The sequence below is a fragment of the Budorcas taxicolor genome, chromosome 19, assembly GCF_023091745.1.
Source record: "Budorcas taxicolor isolate Tak-1 chromosome 19, Takin1.1, whole genome shotgun sequence".
NCBI classification, from domain to species: Eukaryota; Metazoa; Chordata; class Mammalia; order Artiodactyla; family Bovidae; genus Budorcas; species Budorcas taxicolor.
In genome coordinates this window covers 33,926,891-33,948,088 of record NC_068928.1, presented here as the reverse complement: position 1 = coordinate 33,948,088, position 21,198 = coordinate 33,926,891, and the positions used below count along the sequence as shown (strand labels likewise).

At 59.0% G+C, this 21,198-nt stretch overlaps 1 protein-coding gene across 1 annotated transcript; it reads right to left on the bottom strand.

Moving 5' to 3' along the window:
• Nucleotides 1–15: 15 nt before the first annotated feature.
• On the bottom strand, nucleotides 16–20,985 carry GRAP (GRB2 related adaptor protein). The gene is made up of 5 exons (XM_052658392.1): nucleotides 20,877–20,985; nucleotides 14,901–14,998; nucleotides 10,309–10,431; nucleotides 2,833–3,001; nucleotides 16–1,062 (listed from the first exon to the last, which is right to left on the bottom strand). Exons 1-5 carry the CDS (start codon nucleotides 20,952–20,954, stop codon nucleotides 877–879), a joined length of 654 nt encoding a protein of 217 aa, XP_052514352.1. The 5' UTR covers nucleotides 20,955–20,985; the 3' UTR covers nucleotides 16–876.
• Nucleotides 20,986–21,198: the final 213 nt, after the last annotated feature.

Below are 21,198 nucleotides of genomic sequence, written 5' to 3'. Positions count from 1 at the left end.
CTGAGCATCCCGGGTTGTATGGCAGCGCCATCCCCATAGACACCCAGCCTCTCCTTAAGCCAGGCCCACCGAGGCTGCCCGCATCCTGGATGCTGCTGGACCTCAAAGCCCAGCTCCTGCCCCAGCTCCCCACCTGGTCTGCAGTGACCCCTGCTTGCTGAAGCCCTGGTCTGGGCAGAACCTGGGCCTCAACAAATACGGCAGATGCAGCTGTGTCTTCTAGGGGGCCATGTCCAGGGCTGCCCCCTTGGAGTGCATTCGTCCCATGGGGCCAGTGGCAAAGAGCAGCTGCCTCCATTCCTCCCACCCCTGCCCTCCTTCCTCAGGACCTTGCCTCTACCCTGCCCTCCTCACTAAGTGTCTGCAGTGGACAGGGGGGTTGGAGGCCTGTGGAGCCCAGAGTCTTCAAAGGACAGCTGAGAAGTCGCTTTCCACCAGGGTCTGTCCAGCAAGTCCAAGTCACCAGTACGCTGGGCCCTGGCCCCCTCCCCAGTAGCCAGCCCTTGGGGCTTTGAATGGAGGGACAGGCAGGCCCAGCCTGTAGTTCCTTGGCTTCAGCCCCCAGTGGGTGGAGCCCGAGTCTTCAGCCCTCCTGGGGCAGGGCATTGGTGTTTGGAGTGGACGGGTCCTGCTGGCCACCCTGTGACGTCAGAGGCCAGTGGAGGCCCTGGAGCCTCCCAGACTGGTGGGCACTGCACGTGGCAGTGGTTCCAGGGCACTGGGCCCATCCGAGTTAGCATGAAGCTCCAAAGGCCAGCCAGACAGTCAAGACACCCATGCTCCTGTCCAAAGCCCTGTACTGGGGGCGCCAGTGTCCTCTCTCCACATGCCTGGTGGACGGCGGGTCCACTGACTCAGCCCCTGGGCCCACTCCGGTCACAGGTGCACCGGCTGGACGTAGCTCCGCGGGAAGAAGCCGATCCGCCCAGAGAGCCGGCCCTGCCACCAGCAGGGGTCAAGGCGCTCCAGGACCTCAATGATATCACCGCGACGGAAGCTGAGCTGGGAAGGATCCTGGGCCGAGAAGTCAAACTGGGCCTGGGCGAAGCAGGCCCGGGGCGGCTGCGAGGGAGGAGACGATCAGTGGGCCTTCAGGAGACCCCAGCTGGGCTGTCCCCACGGAATCGCCAAGAGGAGGCAGAGTTGGGATTGAACCCAGCTCTGTGTCCAGGTTCAGATGACAGCTATCCCCCCACCCTACCCCGCCACGGGCCTCCTGCTGCCCACTCCCTGCACATCTGCAGCACAGACCCTGCATCTCCACAGGGTCTGTCCTGGCAGCCCAGCTGGGATCACATGGCCAGCAATCAAGGGACCAAGTCCTGGGCCTCAGCATGGGACTTTGGTTAGATACCTGTGCGTCTTGGGGGCTCTCTCCTGAGCTTTTGACTCCAGGCCCCAGACCTACGGGAACAGGCCTTTAAACTGTAAAGTGATGTGTGGCTATGAGCAGTCTGCTGCTGTTGCCTTTGGCCAGGCTTTGAGGCAAAGGATGTCACTTTGCACACTTTCATCTTGCCGGCTGGGCTCTAGTCCCACCTGTGCCCCAGTGGCTGTAGGTGAGTCCCTGACCTCTGTGGGACTTGGTTGTCCCCTGCGAATGGCTGCTGGATGAGAGCTCCCCTCCGGGCACGTCAGCCCGGCGCCGTGATGATCACACCCAGCACCCTGGACCTGCCTGCCCACCAGGCACTCTGCTCCCAGCCTGCAGAATCTGATCTGGGCAGGTGATAGGATCATGGACAGGCTGTAATTAGCGGTTCTCTGCCCGGGACAGAGGAGGCAGCCTGGGTCCCAGGGGCCGGGCCTGCTCTGCAGTTGCCTCGCAAGGTGGGTGACCTCAGAGCCAGGCGGTGGGTGTGGGAGAGCCCTCCTGGAGCCCCCAGCTCCCTCGTGGGCCCCTCACACTTTCCAAGGGCAGAGCTGGCCTGGGCAGTAGACCCTCTGGGGGACCCATCCCTGAGACTGAGCTCTGAGTGGGCCAGGCACTAAGTGTGCTGATGGGAGGAGGGTGCATAAGGTGGGGCAGGGGGGTCCTCTGAAAACACTGTTTACTCTCCTGTCAGCTCCCAGGGCTCATCCTACTGGCCCCAGGGGAAACTGAGGCCCACGGGAGGGATGAACTGGCCCTAAGCTCATGCCTGGCCAGGAGCGGGGGTTGGGGGGCTAGGAACAGGGAGGACTGGAGCAGCAGCCTGCAGCCCCCTCTCCCTCCCCCACAGAACCCAAGCTCACTAGGCTGTGCAGTGTCCCGACCTCTAGCCCCAGGCCTTGCTGACACCCTGTCCCAAGGAAAACAGTATGTCAGGTCTAATAACCCCGCTGGCTGGTTTCATCACCCTAATGAGACTGAGATCAGGTCCCAGGGCCCCTTGATGAAAGAGCTGGCTGACAAATTGCTGTTATTGTGAGAACAAGGGGTGGCTAGGCCCCCTCCACCAGGCCAGGACCTGGCCCATGGGCACCCTCTGCCTCACCTCCCAACCCCAGGCCAGCTGCTGGCAAGCAGAAGCCAGTGCTGACCCCACCTGGCAGGCGGCCTGGGATGAGTCCCGTTGCTCCCTGCGCCTCAGCTTCCTACCTGTGAGGTGCAGGCTCCCAGGAGGCTCAGCAGGTGGCATACTTTCACTCACTCAACACACAACTACTGGACACCTACTGTGTGCCACGCACAGCTTCTGGTGGAGAATAAGCCAGGCTCTGCTTGCCCGGCAGTTTCTACCCACCCTTCCCGCCTCCCCTGCGCCCCAACTCGTCTTGCCTCACGGCAACCCCCAGGACAGAACTGGAGAAGCTGTGCTAGACACTTCTGCCACCCCCAACCCCACCCACCTTGGGCAGGGGCTCCTCGTCCTGCAGGAAGACCTGCCGCTTCTTGGCGATGGTGGTGGTCCGGTAGAAGGCGACCAGCTCGTTAAGGGAGTTGAACTTCTCCTCCCACAGGTAGTACTTCCCTGAGGGCTCACGTAGCACCTTGAAGTGCTGAACCTGGTCCCCGTAGCTGGGGGAGAGGCCATCTCAGACAGCTGCTCGGATGGGCCCTCCCCCTGCCCCCGGAACCTGGCCTTTTCCTCTCCAGGTGAGGACCGAGTCAGGAGGAGACAATGTGGGGAAGGGGTCCCAGGCCCCACCAACGGGCTCCATGCAAGGCACAAGGAATCTCCTGGCTGTGGAGTGTGGAGTGTGGAGTTAAGGATATGTAGCCTGGATCAGGACACTTTTTTGCTCTGTGACCTTAGGCAAATCACCTACTTTCTCTGAACCTCAGTTTCCTCATAGTAACACCTCCCTTTTGGGTGAGTGCTCATTTATTGGCAATATTGCATGGTTCCTCTGAGAGAGGTGAGTTGACAGCACCTCTTCTCTCCAACGTCCCCTCAGCCTTAACTCTCTTTTCCCTCCCCAACCTCATCCCCTCCCAGCTCTCACAGTCCCTCGAGGGGCGAGTCCTAAGACCATCCCCACTTAGACCAAAGCCTGCCAGTGTGCAAGAGGCTCAGGCTGTGGGATACTTCCTGTCCACCCCCACCCCGCCTTAAGAACCTCCCATGGCTCCCCACGGCCCTCGGCCCTCGGGATAAAATCCTAAAACCTTGATCTCAAGGTCTGGCTCTGATGACCTGTCCAGCCTCAGTTTTCTTCAAATACACTCTGATGTGATCAACGTACCCTTTTCTCTTCTCCCTCCCTTTACCCACCCTTGCATCCCAACTGCACTATATCCCACCCCTCTGCCCAGCGCCTTCCAACTGAAGGGATGGCTTGCCTCTCCCAGACTGGCCACAGGACAGAGGGACATGCCGGTCCCGCATCGTGCTCGGCCTATCCCACGCCAGGAGGGGCCGCACAACCCTGGGCAGCCCGAGCTCCTGCAGTGCTGCCGTCTGAGTGCTTCCATGGCCTGGACCGGAGCTCGGCGTCCATCCCCCAGCTGCCTATCCCTGTCTGAGCTCACTTCCTCCACCTGTCAGCCCCAGGCCTGGCGTGCTGCCTTGTTAAAGGTAAGATGTGAGATTTAAGACAGAGATTTGTTCCGTTCTGTCTCTCTGGGCTTGGGGGAGGGGGAATCCTCCCGCCCCGCCCAAGGCAAGGATCCCAACCACGTGTAACCTCTCTCTCCACTGTCAAGCATGCCTCCAGACCTCTGCTACAGTATTTCTTCCAAGTTCTTCTTCAGTCAAATTCTTATTCATGCTTCAAAGCCTGGGTAACATGGCCCAGGCTCTGTGAGCTGCATCAGATGCCCTCCGTCAGAGTCAGGGGACTCCTTGTCTTCCTCAGCCCTGTGCAGCCTGCCTGCAACCCACTGCTCACAGATACCCAAAGGCAGGAAGGCAGGAGTCGGCCCAGGCATAGCCCAGTTGGGAGAGGATCTGGTCAGGGACACTGTGGGGCAGCCCAGGGCATCCATGCTCACTGGCTGTTTCATTCCCAGACCCCGCTGACACCCCGCAACCCCCGCTGGCTCTGAGCCGTCGTCCCAGGCCCTCTAACACACGTCACTCTCAGCGCAGCCAGCTGCACCTGCAGAACTGAGGCCAGAAAATGCTGGAGGCTCTGTGACCAGCCAGAGCCATCACCCTGGCCCGAGACAAAGCTGCTCATGTGCCGTCAGCAAGCATTGTTCCCAGGTGACTAAGCACCTGTGCTGTCGGCTGTAAGACATGTGTGTCCACGTCCTGGGATGGGAGGAGGGCAGGCGGGCGGGCAGGCACCTCCCTCCTGTCCGGCCTGCTGCAGCCTCGGTTCTTGACTCCCTTGTGCCCTGTCCCAGAGAGCCTGGGGCTCTCCCGGCCCCTGGACTGTGGCCGTGGTGCTGGGGAGGCAGAGGCCCTAATTCAGTGCCATCTCTGAAGAGGAGCTGGGGGTGTATTCAGCAGCTGTCCTCCGGGTGAGGGGCGGAGGAGGGTGTAGGGATTTTGAGGAGACCTCAGCTCTAAGTGAGCACAGTTTTGAACACTCTGGTGTTTGAAGGTTACCTTCAGTTACCCGGGCGTCACCCAGAATGGAGCGTTTCCCTGATCATACCCAGGGGAGGGGCGAGGCCTGGGAGGGGGCAAAGGACCCAGAAGTTCTAGAACCTTATTGCTGTTGTTCAATTGCTAAGTCGAGTCCAACTCTTTGTGACCCCAGGGACTGCAGTGTGCCAGGCTCCTCTGTCCTCTACTATCTCCCAGAGTTTGCTCAAATTCATCAGCTTGACAACTGGTGGATTCTCAAACCTGGGAAGCTCTCGTGGTCCAGTCCCCAGCCTGTGCATGGCTCAAGATGGGATAGCAGGGCCCAGAGGGGAGAGGAGCCTGCCCACGGCTGGGGGCAGCAGGTCTGCTGTGTCTGTGAGCAGGCGTGACCCTCCTCTGAGCCAGCCCCTGGCCTAACGAGTGACCGACCCTCTTCCATGTGACAGGGCTGAGGACCTAGCACCTGGGCAGGCTCTCTCTCCCTGCCATCCTGTCTCCTACCTCCCCAGGCCCGAGTCTAAGTCCAGGTGGCCCCAGAGCTAGGAGGGGTGGCCCTGCTGGGTGAGCCCTCCCGAGCTGGAGGGGGCACCAAGCCTGGTGTATGTGTGTGATGTCTGGGCCTGGTGTCTCTCCATCACACCTGGATGTGTGCGTGTCTCTCTCTGCTCTGGGAGGCTGGCCATATGCATCCGTCTCTGAGCAGCCATGGGTGTGTGTATCCCTGTTTGTGACCCCCACGCCCACCTACCCAGGGGGGTGAGGGCTGGGCCAGGCCCCTGGGCTGTCAGGAAAGTCTAAAGGATGAAGTCAGGCCTGATGCTAGCTGCCGCTGGTCCTGCCCAGCAGGTTTTTCTGGCCTGGTGGCGGCATTAGCCAGGGTGACAGTGGGCCAGGGTGGATAAATAAGGCTGGGGTAAGGTGTCAGGATCCCCAGGACCCCCCAGTCAGGGCTTGGAGACCAGGTTGGTGGCCTGATGGATGTCAGGTTGCTGACTGCCTACTGGGTGATTTCTGATAAGGCATGGCCCTTGTGTAGACTCAGTCTTCCCATCTGTGAAAAAGGAGGGGGTGGATGACTTGTTCTGCACCAGATGTGAGATAGAATCAAACTAACCTTGGGAAGGGAGTGGAGAGAGAACCCCCAACACCAGGTTTTCAGCCTCAGGGAAGGAGAGCGGAAGGGCAGACCTGGTCTTTCAGGTCATGGGGGTGTTAATGGGCGCTAGTTCTGCTGTTTCTGGCTGTGTGACCTCAGGCAAGTTACTGCACGTTTCTGAGCCTTTGTTTCTTCACTTGCACACCAGGCTTCTGGGGTCACTTCCTCCCTGTCTTTGCCTGCATAAAACTATGCCTTCCTCCAATTCTTTCTGCTTCATTTTCCAAGAGCCTTTTTCATCTTCCAAGATTCTATATAATTTACTAATTGTTTAATAAATTATACATACACATCTCCTCATACATACATGTATAAAATTATCAGTTGCCCCAGTGGAACCTGAACCTAAAGGACAGGGAGCTTTGTTCAATTGTTGGCAGCTGAGTCCCTGAAACTGGGCATGGGACCTGGTGCACAGTAGGGGCTCAGCAACCAGAGGGGTAGAGCAAACAGGTTGGGACCCCAGGCACCTGAGCCTGAAAAGAAGCAAGCATCTTCCTAGTCTCACTGGGGAACAAACTGCTTCCAACCAAGGAGCCCACCGCAGCCTGTATCAGAGCGGGGGCAAAAGTTACACAGCCAGGCCGTGTGCCCCTGCCCTGGCCCGCGGGCCACCAGCTCAGACATGCTCCCGGAGGTGGGGGTGGGGGGTGACCGCCCTCTGTAAACTCGTAAAGGGCACCCAGCCGTGGCCACTGTCGCTCCGGGAGGCAGAGCAAGGCCCGTAAACCCCACCTCTGACAGCTTTATGAGGCTTGGTGAGAGCGGGCGGGAGATGCCACTCGTGTAGGATCAGAGGTCCCGGGAGCCCTGCCAGTGAGGTGGAAACGCTCTTGCGCATGCATCCGTGTAGTCATCACCCAGAAGGGTGGCTGTCGGGTCACTGGACTTCACGACGTCCTGGCTACTGTCTCCACAGTGGAGATAAGGATGTCACAGCCGAGGAGGATGGGATCTGCTGAGGTTACACAGGGGGAGAGCTGGGCTGCTCACCCCCACATGGCCACTGGCCTTTCTCTAACAGGCTGGGGCCATGGGGCTGGGGCCAGGAGGCACTGTGTGGTCCTAGGAGAGTTGACATGGCAATGACAACTATAGCTGGCTTTGGGGATTGTTATTGTTCATGTCGCTAAGTCATATCTGACTCTCTGCAACCCCATGGACAGTAGCCCACCAGGCTTCTCTGTCGGTGGAATTTCCCAGGCAAGAACGCTGGAGTGGGTTGCCATTTCCTTCTCCGGGGGATCTTCCCAACCCAGTGATCGAGCCCGTGCCTTCTGCACTGGCAGGCGGGTTCCTTACTGCTGAGCCACCAGGGAAGCCAACACTTGGCAGCATACTCAGCCCCTTACATCGATGTTCACCTCACAGACGAGGAAACAGACCAGGTACCTTGCCCAGGGTTACACAGCTGATATTCTTGCTCAAAAGCCACTCTCCTAGCACAGATGCCCTGAGTCTGTTTCCTGCTCTGAGGTCTGCCTGGTGGTCCTCCAAGGGCCCTGAAAGGCCGCCTCACGGAGCATGGACCAGAATAGGGGCAGGACCCAGGATCCTGGCCCTGGGGGATGCAACTGAGGCTGGAGGGCGCCACCTTGTGGTGCTGTGTACACACCACAACCCGGGCACCCAGGGTTCTGGCTCTGAGCTAGGGGAGAGGGCTTGGGCAGGATGCCTGGGGTGGAGCAGGGGGGACAGTTTGTGTGCGGGGATTTCTCTGAGGGACATTCCAGGCCCCTTTCCCAGACGGCACTGGTGCTGGCTCCCTAAAACTGTCCATCCCCCTCCTGCTCAGACAAACTGCTCTCCAAGCCCACCTTCTCTGCCCGACCCCTGGTCTTCACACTTGCTGTTCCCTGGGCCTGGCATCGCCTCTCCTTTTTGTGCACCAAACTCCTACTCATGCCTCAGGGCCCAGCTCAGATGTCATCTCCTCCAGCCTGTGGAATGTCTGCTGCCATCGAACTTCCCTCGATCAGGCACCGTGGAGACCCCAGTCCCTCACTCTCTGAGGGACTCCTCCCCTGTCCTACACACACACACCCCAAATGTTGAGCTGGCTGGCCTGACCCCGTGCCTCGGGTGGCGGGTCTGCATGCCCAGGGAGGCTCCAGGAGAGGGCAGGGTGCCAGGGCACCCACGGCGGAAGTTCAGGCCATGGGATCCACTCTCAGGGGAGAGGGAGGCAGGTAGAAGCTCAGTTCAGGCTGCAGAGGTGGCCAAAGAAGGCCCCTGTGCCCTCCTTTGCGGTGACCTTGGAGCTGATTCCTGGAGCGAGGCCAGACCATCCCGCCTGGCGGGCGCCTCTCCCAGGAGATACTGGGCCCTGGGAGCTGGCACAGGGAAAACTGCCACTTCCTGTTCCTCGGGGGACCCACTGGCCTCAGGGGCTGGGCTGTGGAGGGAGGGGCAAGTCAGGGGGCTCCAGACGCTCAGGGCCAAGAACCGGGGTCTCACCACCCCTGAGGCTCAGAGAGGAGGAGAGCCCTTGCTTTGGGAAACGGAAGTGATAAAAGCCAAGGCTGGTGACAAAGCTTGGAGAGGGGCGGGTGAGGGCTGTGACCCCTGATGGGGGACCACCATCCCCAGCAGCCCTCCTGACCCCGACTAGGAGAAGCCCACTTGCCGGGCTCCAGTGTGCCAACCGCACACCACCACAAGCTCTGTACAGAACAGATAGGAAAGGCCTCCCCTGGGGCACATTTCTGCAAGCAGGAGCCTCATGGCCGGCCTGCTGGGAGACATGAGCTCTTCCCTCCTCTGAGCCTGGTGCCCCATCAGAAGCCATCAAAGCCATCAACATAGGTATGTTTATCCATTGGAAAATCAGCCAGCCGTTGGCTGTGACACATCCAAGTCCTAGAAGACTGGTGCCATCCAGCACAGAGGCCACACTGCCCACGTCCACCCGCCCATCCCATCCAGCTACGTGCCCAGTGCCCTCAGCAACCCTGACGGTGGTATTGTTGGTGGTCCCCAGTTCACGGGCACATGGCACCTCCCTGACCCTCCAGCCCCATCCCAGTGCTAATACCAGAGGCTCCGCCTGGCTCTTTCCAGGCACCCCCTTGATCCCAGCCATCCTCCTCCTCGGTAGCCCAAGGGATCCACTTCCTTCCCCTAGTGGGGATGCTCCGTGGCGGTCTGTTGTTCTGGGGGAACCCGCCCCCTGGTTGGGACCTATCAGGCCATTCTCTCTGGATTTGACACCCCTCCCCCCACTGGCTTTGCCCAGTCACCCCAGGGGCTTTCCATTTGCTGGTCCCTCTGCCTGGAAGCTCTCCTCCCAGTCCTCACTCCTGGGGCCCCGGACAGCCTGCACCGCAGCTACAGATCTCTGCTCAAACCTGAGGCCATCAGCCCCTGCCACCTGGCTCCTGCTGTGTTCGTTTCTCTCCTTGTTCAAGGTCTGTCTCCCCGACTAAGACACAAACCCTGAAGGACAGCAACTTTGTTTTTTTCCTGTTGCTTCCTGAGTCCCTGACGCTGCCCGGCACACTGCACACAACTCAGCGACTAGTCCTTGAATTGCTGCTCCCACATCCCCCTGTTTCAGGTGCAGAAGAGGCAGGACAGAGCCAAGCAGGGCCCGACCCCCTCCCCGGTTCCTGCCCCTCCTTCCACCTGGACTGCTTATTGCCCCATTGTGACTTCTGGTTTCAGGTTCTGCTCTGCCCAGAGGCTGCCACCCTGCTTCAGTGGCAGCCACTGTTCTAACCGCTCTCGATAGAATGACTCATTTGCTCCTCGCAATAACTCATTTTACACGTGAGGAAACAGGTACAGAGAGGTTAAGTGACTTGCCCAAAGTCACACAGACAGGAAATGGCCGAGCTGGAATGTGAACCTAAGCACTCTGGCCCCAGGGTCCATCCTCTTGACTGCGTAGCACAAGGGGGAGCCTGTCCAGAGCGCACCCTGGACACCCACCCCGGGGGGCCTGCTGCTCTCCCCCTGCAGCCTTGTCATATCAGCTTCCCCTGGTGACTTGCTGCTCGTGGAAAAACGGCTGACACTTTGGCCTGGCATGGGAGGACTCCCAGTCAGCCTCCAATCCTCACTGCCCAGGGCCACTCCCTGCAGTCATCTCACACCCAGACGATCATTTGCTTCCAGGGGTCTGTCGTTCCCTCCACGCTCTGAGGGCCTGTCCTTGCCCACCCTCCTCCGCGTATTCGGGTCAGAACTCACTTCACAGAGACAGAGAACTCCCCTGGGGAGCTCTCACTCTCCCGGATCAGGAAGGCTCCTGGGTGGTTCCGCTTCATCAGAATCTCTTCCGCCAGCTGCCGGGAGATCCGGCCCGAGTACCACCTGCAGAGAGGGCAACGTGAGGGCAGGGGCCGGCCACCCTGCCCAGTCCCAGGCACCCATCACAGCCGGGTCCTCCCAGCAGTCCTGGACACAGGAGGTGCGACTGCACCCACTTTACAGACTATCAACCTAAGGCCCGGAGAGGCAGAAGTCATGTACCCAAGGTCACAGATGGTGGCAGACAGGAGCTGTACCTAGTCCCAGCATTCTGCCTCCCGAGCACAAGCCTTTGCCAACACACCAAACAAACACATGGGGCTTCCCAGGTGGCGCTAGTAGTAAAGAACCCACCTGCCAATGCTGGAGACGCAAGAGTCTCGGGTTCGATCCCTGGGTTGGGAAGATCCCCTGGAGGAGGGCATGGCAACCCACTCCAGTATTCTCGCCTGGAGAATCCCAGGGCTTAGCAAGCTACAGTTCACGGGGTCACAAAGAGTCAGACACAACTGAGTGACTTAACATGAGCACAGACTCAGGCAAACACACACCTCAGTGAACTCTGACCCAGCCACCCCGACCTGGGCTTTTACATTTCCTATTGTAGGTTCTTAAAAGTGAAAAAATATTTTAAAGATGACCAGAGAGAAACGGGTTTCCCTGGTGGCTCAGATGGTAAAGAATCTGCCTATAATGCAAGAGACCCAGGTTCAATCCCTGGGTAGGAAAGATTCTCTGGAGAAGGAAATGGCAAACCACTCCAGTATTCTTGGTCTGGAGAATTCCATGGACAGAGAGAGCCTAGTTGGCTACAGTCTGTGGGATTGTGAACAGTCAAACACAATTTATTTTGTCTTTTTTTCAGTCAGACACAGTTTAGCGAGTAAACCACCACCAAAGAGAAATATTGCTCTGGCAAGGAAGAGTCTCTCCCTGTACCCGTTTCACAGATGCACAGACTGAGGCCACTTGGACTTTTCCTCACAGGTTCAAGTCCCTCTTCCTTCTGACCAAACAGAACTGGGTATATAGAAGGTTCCTTGTAAATGCACCAGGCAGTCTGGCAGAGTCTGGCTCTTTGGGAATCACCTACCCTCAGAGGGCCCAGGTGATCTCCAGCTGGCTTCTCAGCCCCAGGGTTTTAGTCCACTCTTGATGTTCACATGGGGAAACCAAAGCCCATTGTGGCCGGAATCTCACCGTGAGACCTTGGCGCCCCGAGGCCGCCAAGCCTCCCTTCCCTGAGCCGTTTCCCTTCTCCCCTTCCTGAGTCTGAGCGCCAGGGCGGATATGAGGCAGGAATTTCCTGTCATGTCAGGATGTTGACAGAGAGCTCTGCAAGCTCAGCACAGGGGCTCAGGTGCAGGCAGACAGGGTCCTGCCTGTAGCCCCACCTGCCCCTCCCCTGCCTGCCAGCTCCTCCGAGGGCTTTTTACTGATGTGCCCGGCCTGTGTGTGGGCGGGTTGGGCCCTCAACGTCTCAGGTGGTGACCGAGGGGAGCAGGACAGGCACCTTGCTCAGCTCATGGCGTTGGCACCTTGGTTCCAACCAGAAGGAGCAGTTCCAAGTCTCCTCCCCACCTTCCACCCCAAAATAAAATCCTGGTCCTGACATTGTGTTCTAGACGCCACTCCTGGGAGCCCATACCCCAAAAGTGAGCTTCTAGCCCACAACTGCCCCCATGCTAGGGGGTGGGGAGGCCTGGGCCCATCTCATGGTGGGTTTTCCCGGAGTGGAGGTGGTGGGGGTGGTGGCCAAGGGTGGGGCTCCAGGCTGCCTCTGAGAGCTCAGCCTGGGTCTCTGGGAGTCCCGGAGGAACCTCCAGGTTGGAGGCTGAGCTGGGACGTGGAGGGCCCGGGGCTTGGGGGTGCCCAGAACGGAGCTCCTCTGGGAAGCCCCCAGCAGGAACAGGTGTAGGTGCTGCCACGGGGGGAGCAGGGGTCCAGTGGGGCCCCATGTGGGCGTTTCCCGAGCCCGGTGTCTCTGAAGAACCCACAAAACCCCACAGGAGGCGTCTGTGTGTGGGCGGCCGTCACCCTCAAAGGCTTTTGCAACCGCAGTCTTGAGGAGGCTGCCCAGCCCCCTCCTGGTCCTCAGTGGCTCAAAGGACAGGATGGGAGAAACCAGCCTCCCCATCCTGACACCCCCAGAACCCACCTCACTCCTCACTTAGCCCCCATTTTACTGATGTGGAAACTGAGGCCCAAGAAGGAGCAGAGGTCCCCTCCCAAGATTTGCCTGGCAAATTTCCCCAACTCCGTCCTGGTGGGCACAGCCCAGGCCCACAGTACCTGAGGCAAACCTCCCTCCGTCTCTGACCCTGGACAGGCCACTCGTCTCTGTGCCACCATCTCCTGGCCCACAAGACGGTGACGAGAGCACCCAGCTTGCAGGGCCCTTGGGAGGACGAGGGCACTGCCACCTGCAGGGGTTTACCGCCACTGCTCCGACCTTCACCCATGCGGACCCCACCTCCCCCACCATTAGCTGGTCTGCCCACACTCCTGGCAAACTTCTACTCTACCTCCCCGGCCCAGCAGACCATGCACTCCTAGACCCCCACACAACGGGGTCAGACCCTCGATGGACCCTGCCCGCAATGCCCAGAGGCCCTGGGAGTAGATGGCCTCCATCACACCTGCCCCAGGCTCCCTGGGCTGCAGGGTGGTGGCGGTGATCAGGGCCCGCCCGAGACCTCTGCCCTGCCACGTCCCGCACTGGAGCCCCAAGGGCTGAGTCAGTAGCTGGCTGGACTTTCCCCACTGCTCTTTCAGAGCCAGGGCAAGGGTGAAGTTAGCCCAGAACGCACCTGGACCTGGCCTCAGTCAGGTGGGGGAAATGCCCTTGGTCCCTGATCTGTCCCAGGGACCCCAGGGCCATCAGACATGGAACCTTCCACGGCTGCTACCCACCCTGGTGGAGACTGGCTTCAACCACCATATTGAGCCAAAGGGCATGGCCCTGAAATCCATCGGCTTTTCTTTCCTTCTGAGTAAACCAAAGCCTCTACTTGGGTTTCTCAGCGGCCTCCAACCTCCTAGGCTCGCAGCCTCTGCTGGGCCACAGCCTCCACCTGGAGGCTCCCACTTCCACTGTGTCTTTCACTGACCTGGCACTGGCAGGTGGCCCTGGCAGGTTCTCGCCATCTGTCTCCCTTTACGGAAATCAAGGTCACACAGCCCAGAGACCTTGCAGGCCTGGAGTCCAGGCTACAGGATCTGTCGTGGGGTGGGAGTGCTTGGAGCCCAGACAGGGGAGCTAGGTGGGTAGAGGCCTTGCCCAACACAGGAAGCCGGAGGTGGTGGCAGCTTTGGAAAGAACTCGAAGACAGATAAAGAGGAAACAGCCTCCAGGCCCCACCCTGGCCCTGCACCTTGCTCTCCTTTCACCCCACAACCACACACATGTCACACCTCCCAGCCTGCCCCCTCTAGCGTGCCCAGCCCTGTCACCTGCCTCCGCATCAGATGCAGGACCCCCATCCACGCTGAAACACATCCGTGGCTCCTCCCACCCTCCACCCAGGCTCTGAAGCCCCGCTGGCAGGCCCACAGCCAGGGGTTCTCATTGCCCCTCTCCCAGGAATGCCCTTTTCTGACTCTACGCAGCTAACTCCTACACACATCCTTCAAAACCTCAGTTTGTCACCTCTTCCGAGAAGGCCTCCCTGGTTAGTTATCTCAGTGCTGAGTGCCTTCTCTTGTCATTCTTTCTTTACCTCCTGTCCCTCCCTGGGACACGCTGCTCTGACCCGAACACCTCAACACGTGTCTCCAGTATCACCCGGTCCGGGTCCCTGGGGCCATAGCCAGTGTTTGGTGAATGACTGTGTCTCAAGGCTACTTCAGCCTTCACTCCACGCATATCCACTTGGTTTTTCACAGATTCTTGACCACTTAGGCCTGTTCCGGGGCTGAGACTAGGGCATTCAACGTTGAAAGCCTGACCAGGGACTTCCCTGGGCCAGCAGTTCCCAGGCCTGGGGATGCCTGGGCCCCACACTTGACTCCTGCTCTGCCCTGTCCCAGCTCTGCCTGGCCAGTGTCCAGCTCCCCCCACTCCCCTGCTCCAGCAGCAGGGCCCTCAGGGCTGCCTCCTTCCTGCCCCTCTCCTCCCTGGCCCCTCACCCCCACCCCCGCACAGGCTCCTAGGACCCCCCACGAGTGGAGCCTTGGCCCTCCTTGGACTGCAGACAGAGAAACAAGAACAGAGAGAGCCAGGGCCTGCCTGAGGCCACGCCGCAGCCGGTGGGCCCACCGTTGAGCGCCCAGGCCCCGTCCTCTCCAGGGCCCAGTTGCTCTCTGGTGTCCCAGGTCCTCGGTGTTGTGGCCTGGACTGGCCCAGACTACCACCACTTGGGACAAGTCATCACACCTCTGTCTCCCACTTCTGCTCAGGGTACAGACAGGGGGCTCCAGACGGATGGAGGGAAGCTGGGGTGAGGCCTTGCAGGTCACTCCGTCTGGGCCAGGCTGGGAGGGGCCATTTGGCAGCGGTGCAGGGGGCCTGTGGATGTGGGGGAGCTACTCACGGGTGGGGCTTGACGCGGATGTAGTTCTTAGGGACAAACCCCTCGGCGCCCCGCAGCTCGGCCTTGTACCAATTCTGGTCATCCTCCATGTTCAGGATCTGTGGGCAGGAGAGACATGGCTCCTGGTCACCCAGGAGTGTTGGCTTCCCTTGCTGAGGGGCCCCCTTCCCAGCCCCGGGGCCCGCTTCCCAGAGGAAGGCGAGGTCACTGGCCCCACCCAGTGTGATTCCATGCTCTTCCCTGCCCCGTTTTTTGGAGGGGGGCCTGCCCACAGGTCACAGAGGAGGATTTGGTTTGTGGGCTGAGCTCGGGGGGCTGGAGCTGGATATCCAAGTGCTGCCACCCACACCCCCAGCACCCTGTGGGGTTAGGGCAGACCCCGCAGCCCCTTGGTCCCTGAGCTGTGGCCCTGGGCATGGGGCCCATGGTACTACTCGATGCCTCCGCTGACCCGGGGGGGACGTCTGAGGAGCCCCTCCAAGTGGTGGTCACCTGGGGTCACCCACATTTACAAACCCGCACGTCTGAACTCAGGGGTGACGGTTGGGTTGGGGGCTCAGACCCTGGGGAGCAAACGGGAGGTATTTGGCCTGAGACGAGGCTCGGGTCACAGGTTTCACGTCGCCCTGCAGGTGGCCCGAGGGGAACTGAAACCCGAGTGTAGGTGGGAGCCGCTGTGGGTGGCGGCGGGACGCTGGGCTCCCTCACCTGTTGCTGGGCTGGCTTGCCATGGCCATCCCTTCTCACCCCGGCCCCTGCGGCTGCTGTCATCAAAAGCTATTTCACAGAGGAGGGCACAGGTCCAGAGAGGAGGTGAGCAGGACCCCCTCACTCTTCATGCCAGTCCCCCTCCATTCAGTCTCTGGACCCTGCCCAAGGGCCATCTTTCCTGTCCGTCCTAGAACAGGTCCACGTATCAGCTCCAACCCAGTGGGGATGCTTGGTTGAGACAAAAAATCAGACACAGTTGAGCCGCCCAAGCAGAGGCCCCGTGGGAGCGAGGGCTGGGGCAGCAGCTCGTCGGACCGCCTGGCCCGCCGAGCCCCCACCTTCCTGTCTCCACTGTCTGGGCCGGGCTAGCGTCCCCAGGGACAGCCGGAAGCAGGTGGCTGACTCAGGAAAACTTTTGCTGAAAACCAAACAACACAAAACAAACCCCCCCTCCCCGACTCCAGCTTAATGGGAAAATCAGGGCTTATGGGACACAGATTCAGTGAAGGTTCCCGGGAGCCTTGGGTTCTAGACCAGTCTGCCTGCCTCTAACTCTCTCTGCAGCCTTGGCCTCAGTTTCTGCAACCATAAAACAGACGCAGCCTACACGGCATGTGGTGGTGTTTTGTGACCTGCAAAGTCCTGTGTGGACATGAGGCTGTAACACGTCTTGTCTGTCCCAGTTTTGTTTGTTTTCCTGTCATCTCCACTCCAGGGAAAGACTCAGAAATGTTTTGATGGGTTGCGGTAGCTGAGGTCTTGCTGTCAACATTGCTCAAAGCCCCCAGACCCTCTGAGACACAGGAATTGCCAACCCTCCCTGGTGATGCTCCCACTTTGGCCTGCCCCCAGATTGGCCCCTTCTCCTGGGTGCTGTCCTGTGCCACTATCCCCTGGCCAGCATGGTCACTGAGCACCTCCTGCAGGACAGGCTCTGTGTCCAGCCCAGTGACACAGCAGGGGGCAGCAGATTCCCGCTTTAGTGGGCAGAGGCAGAGGGAGAAACAGGAAGCAGATAATAAACAAGATAATTTAATGCAGCGGGGAGTGCTCGCAAGACATACGTCAGGAAGACGTAGATGCCTGGTTGGGGCAGGGGATTGTCCACAGGGCTGGGAGAGTGGGCAAGAAAGGCATCTCTGAGGAGGTGACTGACATGTGAGCTGAGGCCTGAATTACAGGAAAGGCTGGACGTGAGATATGGGGAACAGCGTCCGTGGCCGAAGGAATAGCCAGTGTAAAGGCCTTAAGGTGGGAGCGAGCTGTCCTTGGAGCAGAAAGGAAAGCTGTGTGACTGCAGCTAAGGCAGGGGCCAGGCCGCGAGGTGCACAGGGAGGGAGAGAGCTGGACGTTATCGTACTCTGGTGGGAGTGAGGAGGCTCTTCTGATTTTTATTTTCAAAACCAAGAGGAGTGGGCTTCCCCTGTGGCTCAGTGGTAAAGAATCCACCTGCCAATGCAGGAGACTCAGGTTCGATCCCTGATCCAAGAAGATCCCACAGGCCACAGAGCACCCCAACTATTGAGCCTGTGCCCTACAGCCCGCGAGCTGTAAGCACAGAAGCCCCCGCGCCCCAGAGCCTGTGCTCAGCAACCAGAGAAGCTGCAGCAATGCGAGGCCCAAGCACAGCAACCAGACAGTAGCCCCTGTTCCCGCAACTAGAGAAAGCCCACCCAGCAACAAAGACCCAGCACAGCCAATAAATAAATAAAATTATTTACAAAAACAAACAAGAGAAACCATTGAGGGCCACTGGGGGAAGGTCAGGCTCTGGGTTGTGGCTGTCGTGTGGAGACCAGGCTGTGGACTGGAGGGAGGGATGTGAGGAGCTGGGCCCAGGTGAGCGGTGATGGGGCCCTGGACTGGGGTGACTGAGATGCGGTCAGATTAGGGATGGTTTAGGGGGAACTGCTGACAGGCTGGCTCTGAGATGCAGAGAAAGCAGCCAAGACCACCCCCAAGTTCTGGGCCTGGGTGCTGGTGGGCGGGTGTGGCTGCCGGGTGCGATGGAACAGCTGCGGGGGCAGGTGGGGAGCAGAGGGCTGGCTGTGTCCAACCTGGGGCGCACCGGCCGTCCCCGTGGAGGTGCTGAGGCCGTGGGCGCCCTGAGTCTGGGTTCTGGGGGCCAGGCTGTCGATAAAGAGGTAGAGGTAAGCCAGCACCAACATCTTTCCTCTAGCCAGGAGAGCCAGGTACTGTGCACCCAAAGCAGCCTGCTCCTGGGAGGGGGCTATGTTTTAGGGAAGTGACATTTGGGGCTACTTGTCCAGAGGATCATCTAAGAGCAGAGCTCTTAGATTGGAAGAACAGCGTCCTGCCAGCTCCCAGGGCCTGGGATCTGCGTGTCCACTGGGCGCTCACAGCTGGTGCGCTGGAAACACGCCCGTGAATGGACACCCTGCATGCTCAGTCATCAGACGGGTGTTGGAGAGGAAGCAGGGCTGCCGGGCTGCAGGGCTGCAGGGCTGTCGCGTCGAACTTTTGCAGTTACAGAAATCGGACTCCAGACCACGTGAGGTAGGGGAGGCACTTTGAGTGCAAAATTTTAGGGAGCTCCGAGGATGTCATGAATCAATGTAAATAGTATTTTAAGAGAATATGTTAAAAAATCAAAATCAGTGCTAAAAATTTTCATGCTGTCAGTAGTTAATGATAATGTATCCATATCAGTCTATTAAAGTAACAAATGAACCAAGCTGATACTTTAAAATGTTACCACAGGAGAGGGTGTGCATGGGTGAGAGTGGGCGTGTGGTGTCAGATGCGGCTCCCTCTGTACTGTCTTCTCGATTTTTCTGTAAACCTCAAACTGTTCTAAAAATTAGACTGTTTAAAATTTAATGCAAAAAAAAAAATCCATCAAAACCTTAAATCAAGGCAGAATTTGACCTGGCACCTGCACCACCGTGAGGAAGGGCCCTGTCGCCAGGTCTGGGCCTGGAAGGCCCACTTGCTCATCCCTGTCCCTCAGGGAAAGGCAGGGGCATGAACAAGGAGGTGGGACTTGCTGATGGCCCGCCTCCCAGGACCAAGGACTAACTCCTCAGGACATTCTGGTGTTTTCTCCTAGGCACGAATCCGGTGCCTGTAAGAGGCTTAGCTTTCCCTTTCTCACCTGCAGAATGTCAGTCTCCCATCCCTAGAACTCAAATCTACTGAGTACGTGTGAGTTGGCTCTCTGTGTATATTCCTCTGTATTCTGCCTTGTTGCCACTTCACGTTGCCTCATGAGCATTTTTGAGTTGTTAAATGACCCCTCCCCAGATGGCGTTTTTAGGGACTGTGTGATATTTTATGTCATCGTGGAGCACGGAGCTAGGCTGAATCCACGCTGCAGACTCACTCACACCCCCACCCCCGCTGGATGCATCTCCTCCTTCACTCTCCTCCCCCGCCTCTTCTCTGCATGGTTGGGTCCCACTCACCCTTCAGATCTCAGCTGAGGTGTCACTTCTTTTGAGAGACTGCCCAGACCGCCCCCCCCCCCCCCAGTCTAAAGCTGTCCCCCTGCCCCTCCCACCCTCTGCATTCCATCTTCCCTGGTGATTGCTTCCATCCATCTGTCACCTCCTGGCATGACTCACCCTCTGGAATGTCAGGTTTGGGAGGGCAGAGATTGGGCTTTGTCCACTGCCTGTGGCCTCAGCACTCAGGACAATGCTCCACAGGGCAGCAAGGGTTTGTTGCATGAAAGAAGGAAAAGGCAGCCCCTCCCATGGCCTGTCATGCCTTGAGAGGTCCCCTCCTGGGTCTTGGCTAACATCTTAATCCCGCCTTCCTTCCTCTGACACCCCGTGTCTTGCTGAGGGCCTGCCCCGTGCCGGCACTGGTTTATGTCCCTGCCCTCAGGAGCCCGGGTTAGAAGCAAACACAGCAGGAGATGCCAGTGCTCCAGCCAGGGTTAGTGGGAACTCAGCCAGTCTCTGGGTGGGTAGTGAGCCCAGGCATCCAGGAGGGAAGGGGGTGTCATAGTTTTTACAGTGATTCCCTTGGGGGACCCCACAGATCCTTCCCCACCACACTGCCCATCACAGGTCTCAGGTGAAAAGCACTGACCGACCACCCCATTCCAAATTCCTCATGATTCCACTTTCTCCCAAGCCCCGGAGTCTGGAACTAGAGACCCAAACTCTCTGAGACTGGCTAACAAGGCCTGTGAGCCGGACCTAGATCTCAGTCTCCTGCACTGGCCTGGTGGTCCTGGTGCCAGCCTTCCCCGCCCTCAGGTAACCACACGTCTTCAGGTCAACACCCCCTGCCGGCCACCCAGGGGGCCAAGGGCCAGCATCCCAGCACAGATAAGGGGGAACTTCCTCAAAATGATGTGGTCTTAGAACTGTCAAATTCTCGCCCCAGCCCAGGTTCAGGGTTCACATTCGACCCCACACTGAGCGAGTCATGGTGCCTGGGGGCCTTTCTTAGTCAGCTGCAAAATGGGCCTGCAGCAGTTTAAGCGGATGTTGGAGCACACTGCCAAGCTCAGACCTGGCTCCATACATGGTCAGCCCACGGGAGGTGCTGTCCCTTCTGAGGCCTGAAGCTTGGGGTGGCGCGGAGTGGGGCCCTGGCTCAGACTGGAAGGATGGCCTGTCTCATGCCTACGGGGCCGGCGTGGAGCCTGGGGCCCAGGGAGCTTCCTGAGCGGGACTTGATGGCAGCTCCAGCGCCCAAATTGTGCCAGACACTCCCAAATTAGGGCCCTGAGCTCCGCTTCCAGATGCAGGCATGTAAGCAGGGACACTTCCCGAGAGAGAGAGCCTGGAAACCCCTCTGCCCTGGAGGGTGTGTGCTCCTCACAGAGGTTCCACGAGGGGGCTGCGTAGCGTTGAGGCTCATCTCACCTTGGGGGAGGCCCATCTAGACCCTTAGTCACAGTTGTTTTATCCCCGATAGGTCAGTGTGTGTACTTAATTCCCAAGACCCTCTCTCTGTCTCGGTCTCTTTGCCTCTCTCTCTCTAACTTATTTCAAATTATTTCCTGGGAAACTGGGTGTTGAATCAGGCCCTGCCACTCACTACGCTGAATTCTCAGAATGGCTCCTAAAGAAGGGAGCACTAACTAACTCCCCATTTCTCAGATGGGAAAACTGAGGATCTGAGGCAGAAAGTGGCTTGTCCAGAGTCACGTAGCCAATGGCTGGAGAAGCTGGGCCTATCTTCCTCCAGAGACTAGACTCTATTAGAAGGGCCATCCAGGCCCTGATTTTAAGCACCCCCCCCCCCCATACCACATAGGCACAGCTCGGCCAGCCCCGGCCACCCTACCTTGAGCGTGTCCCCCTTGTTGAAGGCCAGCTCGTCACTCTCCGTGGCCTGGAAGCTGTACAGGGCCACAGACTCCATACCGCCGTCCCCAAGCCCCGGCAGCTGGGCTGCTAGCAGGGCCGGCAGCTTCCTGCTTCCTCCGCAGTCGAGGACCAGCTTCCTTTGTTTTGAGAGCTTGTTTGTGCTTTTGAAGCTGAGACCGAGACTTCCCCTGACGGAGAAACAGGAAGCAGAGATGTCCCAGACAGGAGGTGTGAGCCACGGGCCCCTCTCAGACTCCAGGGCGTCCCCCAGCAGCCCTGGGAGTGGGTCCTCCTCCTGC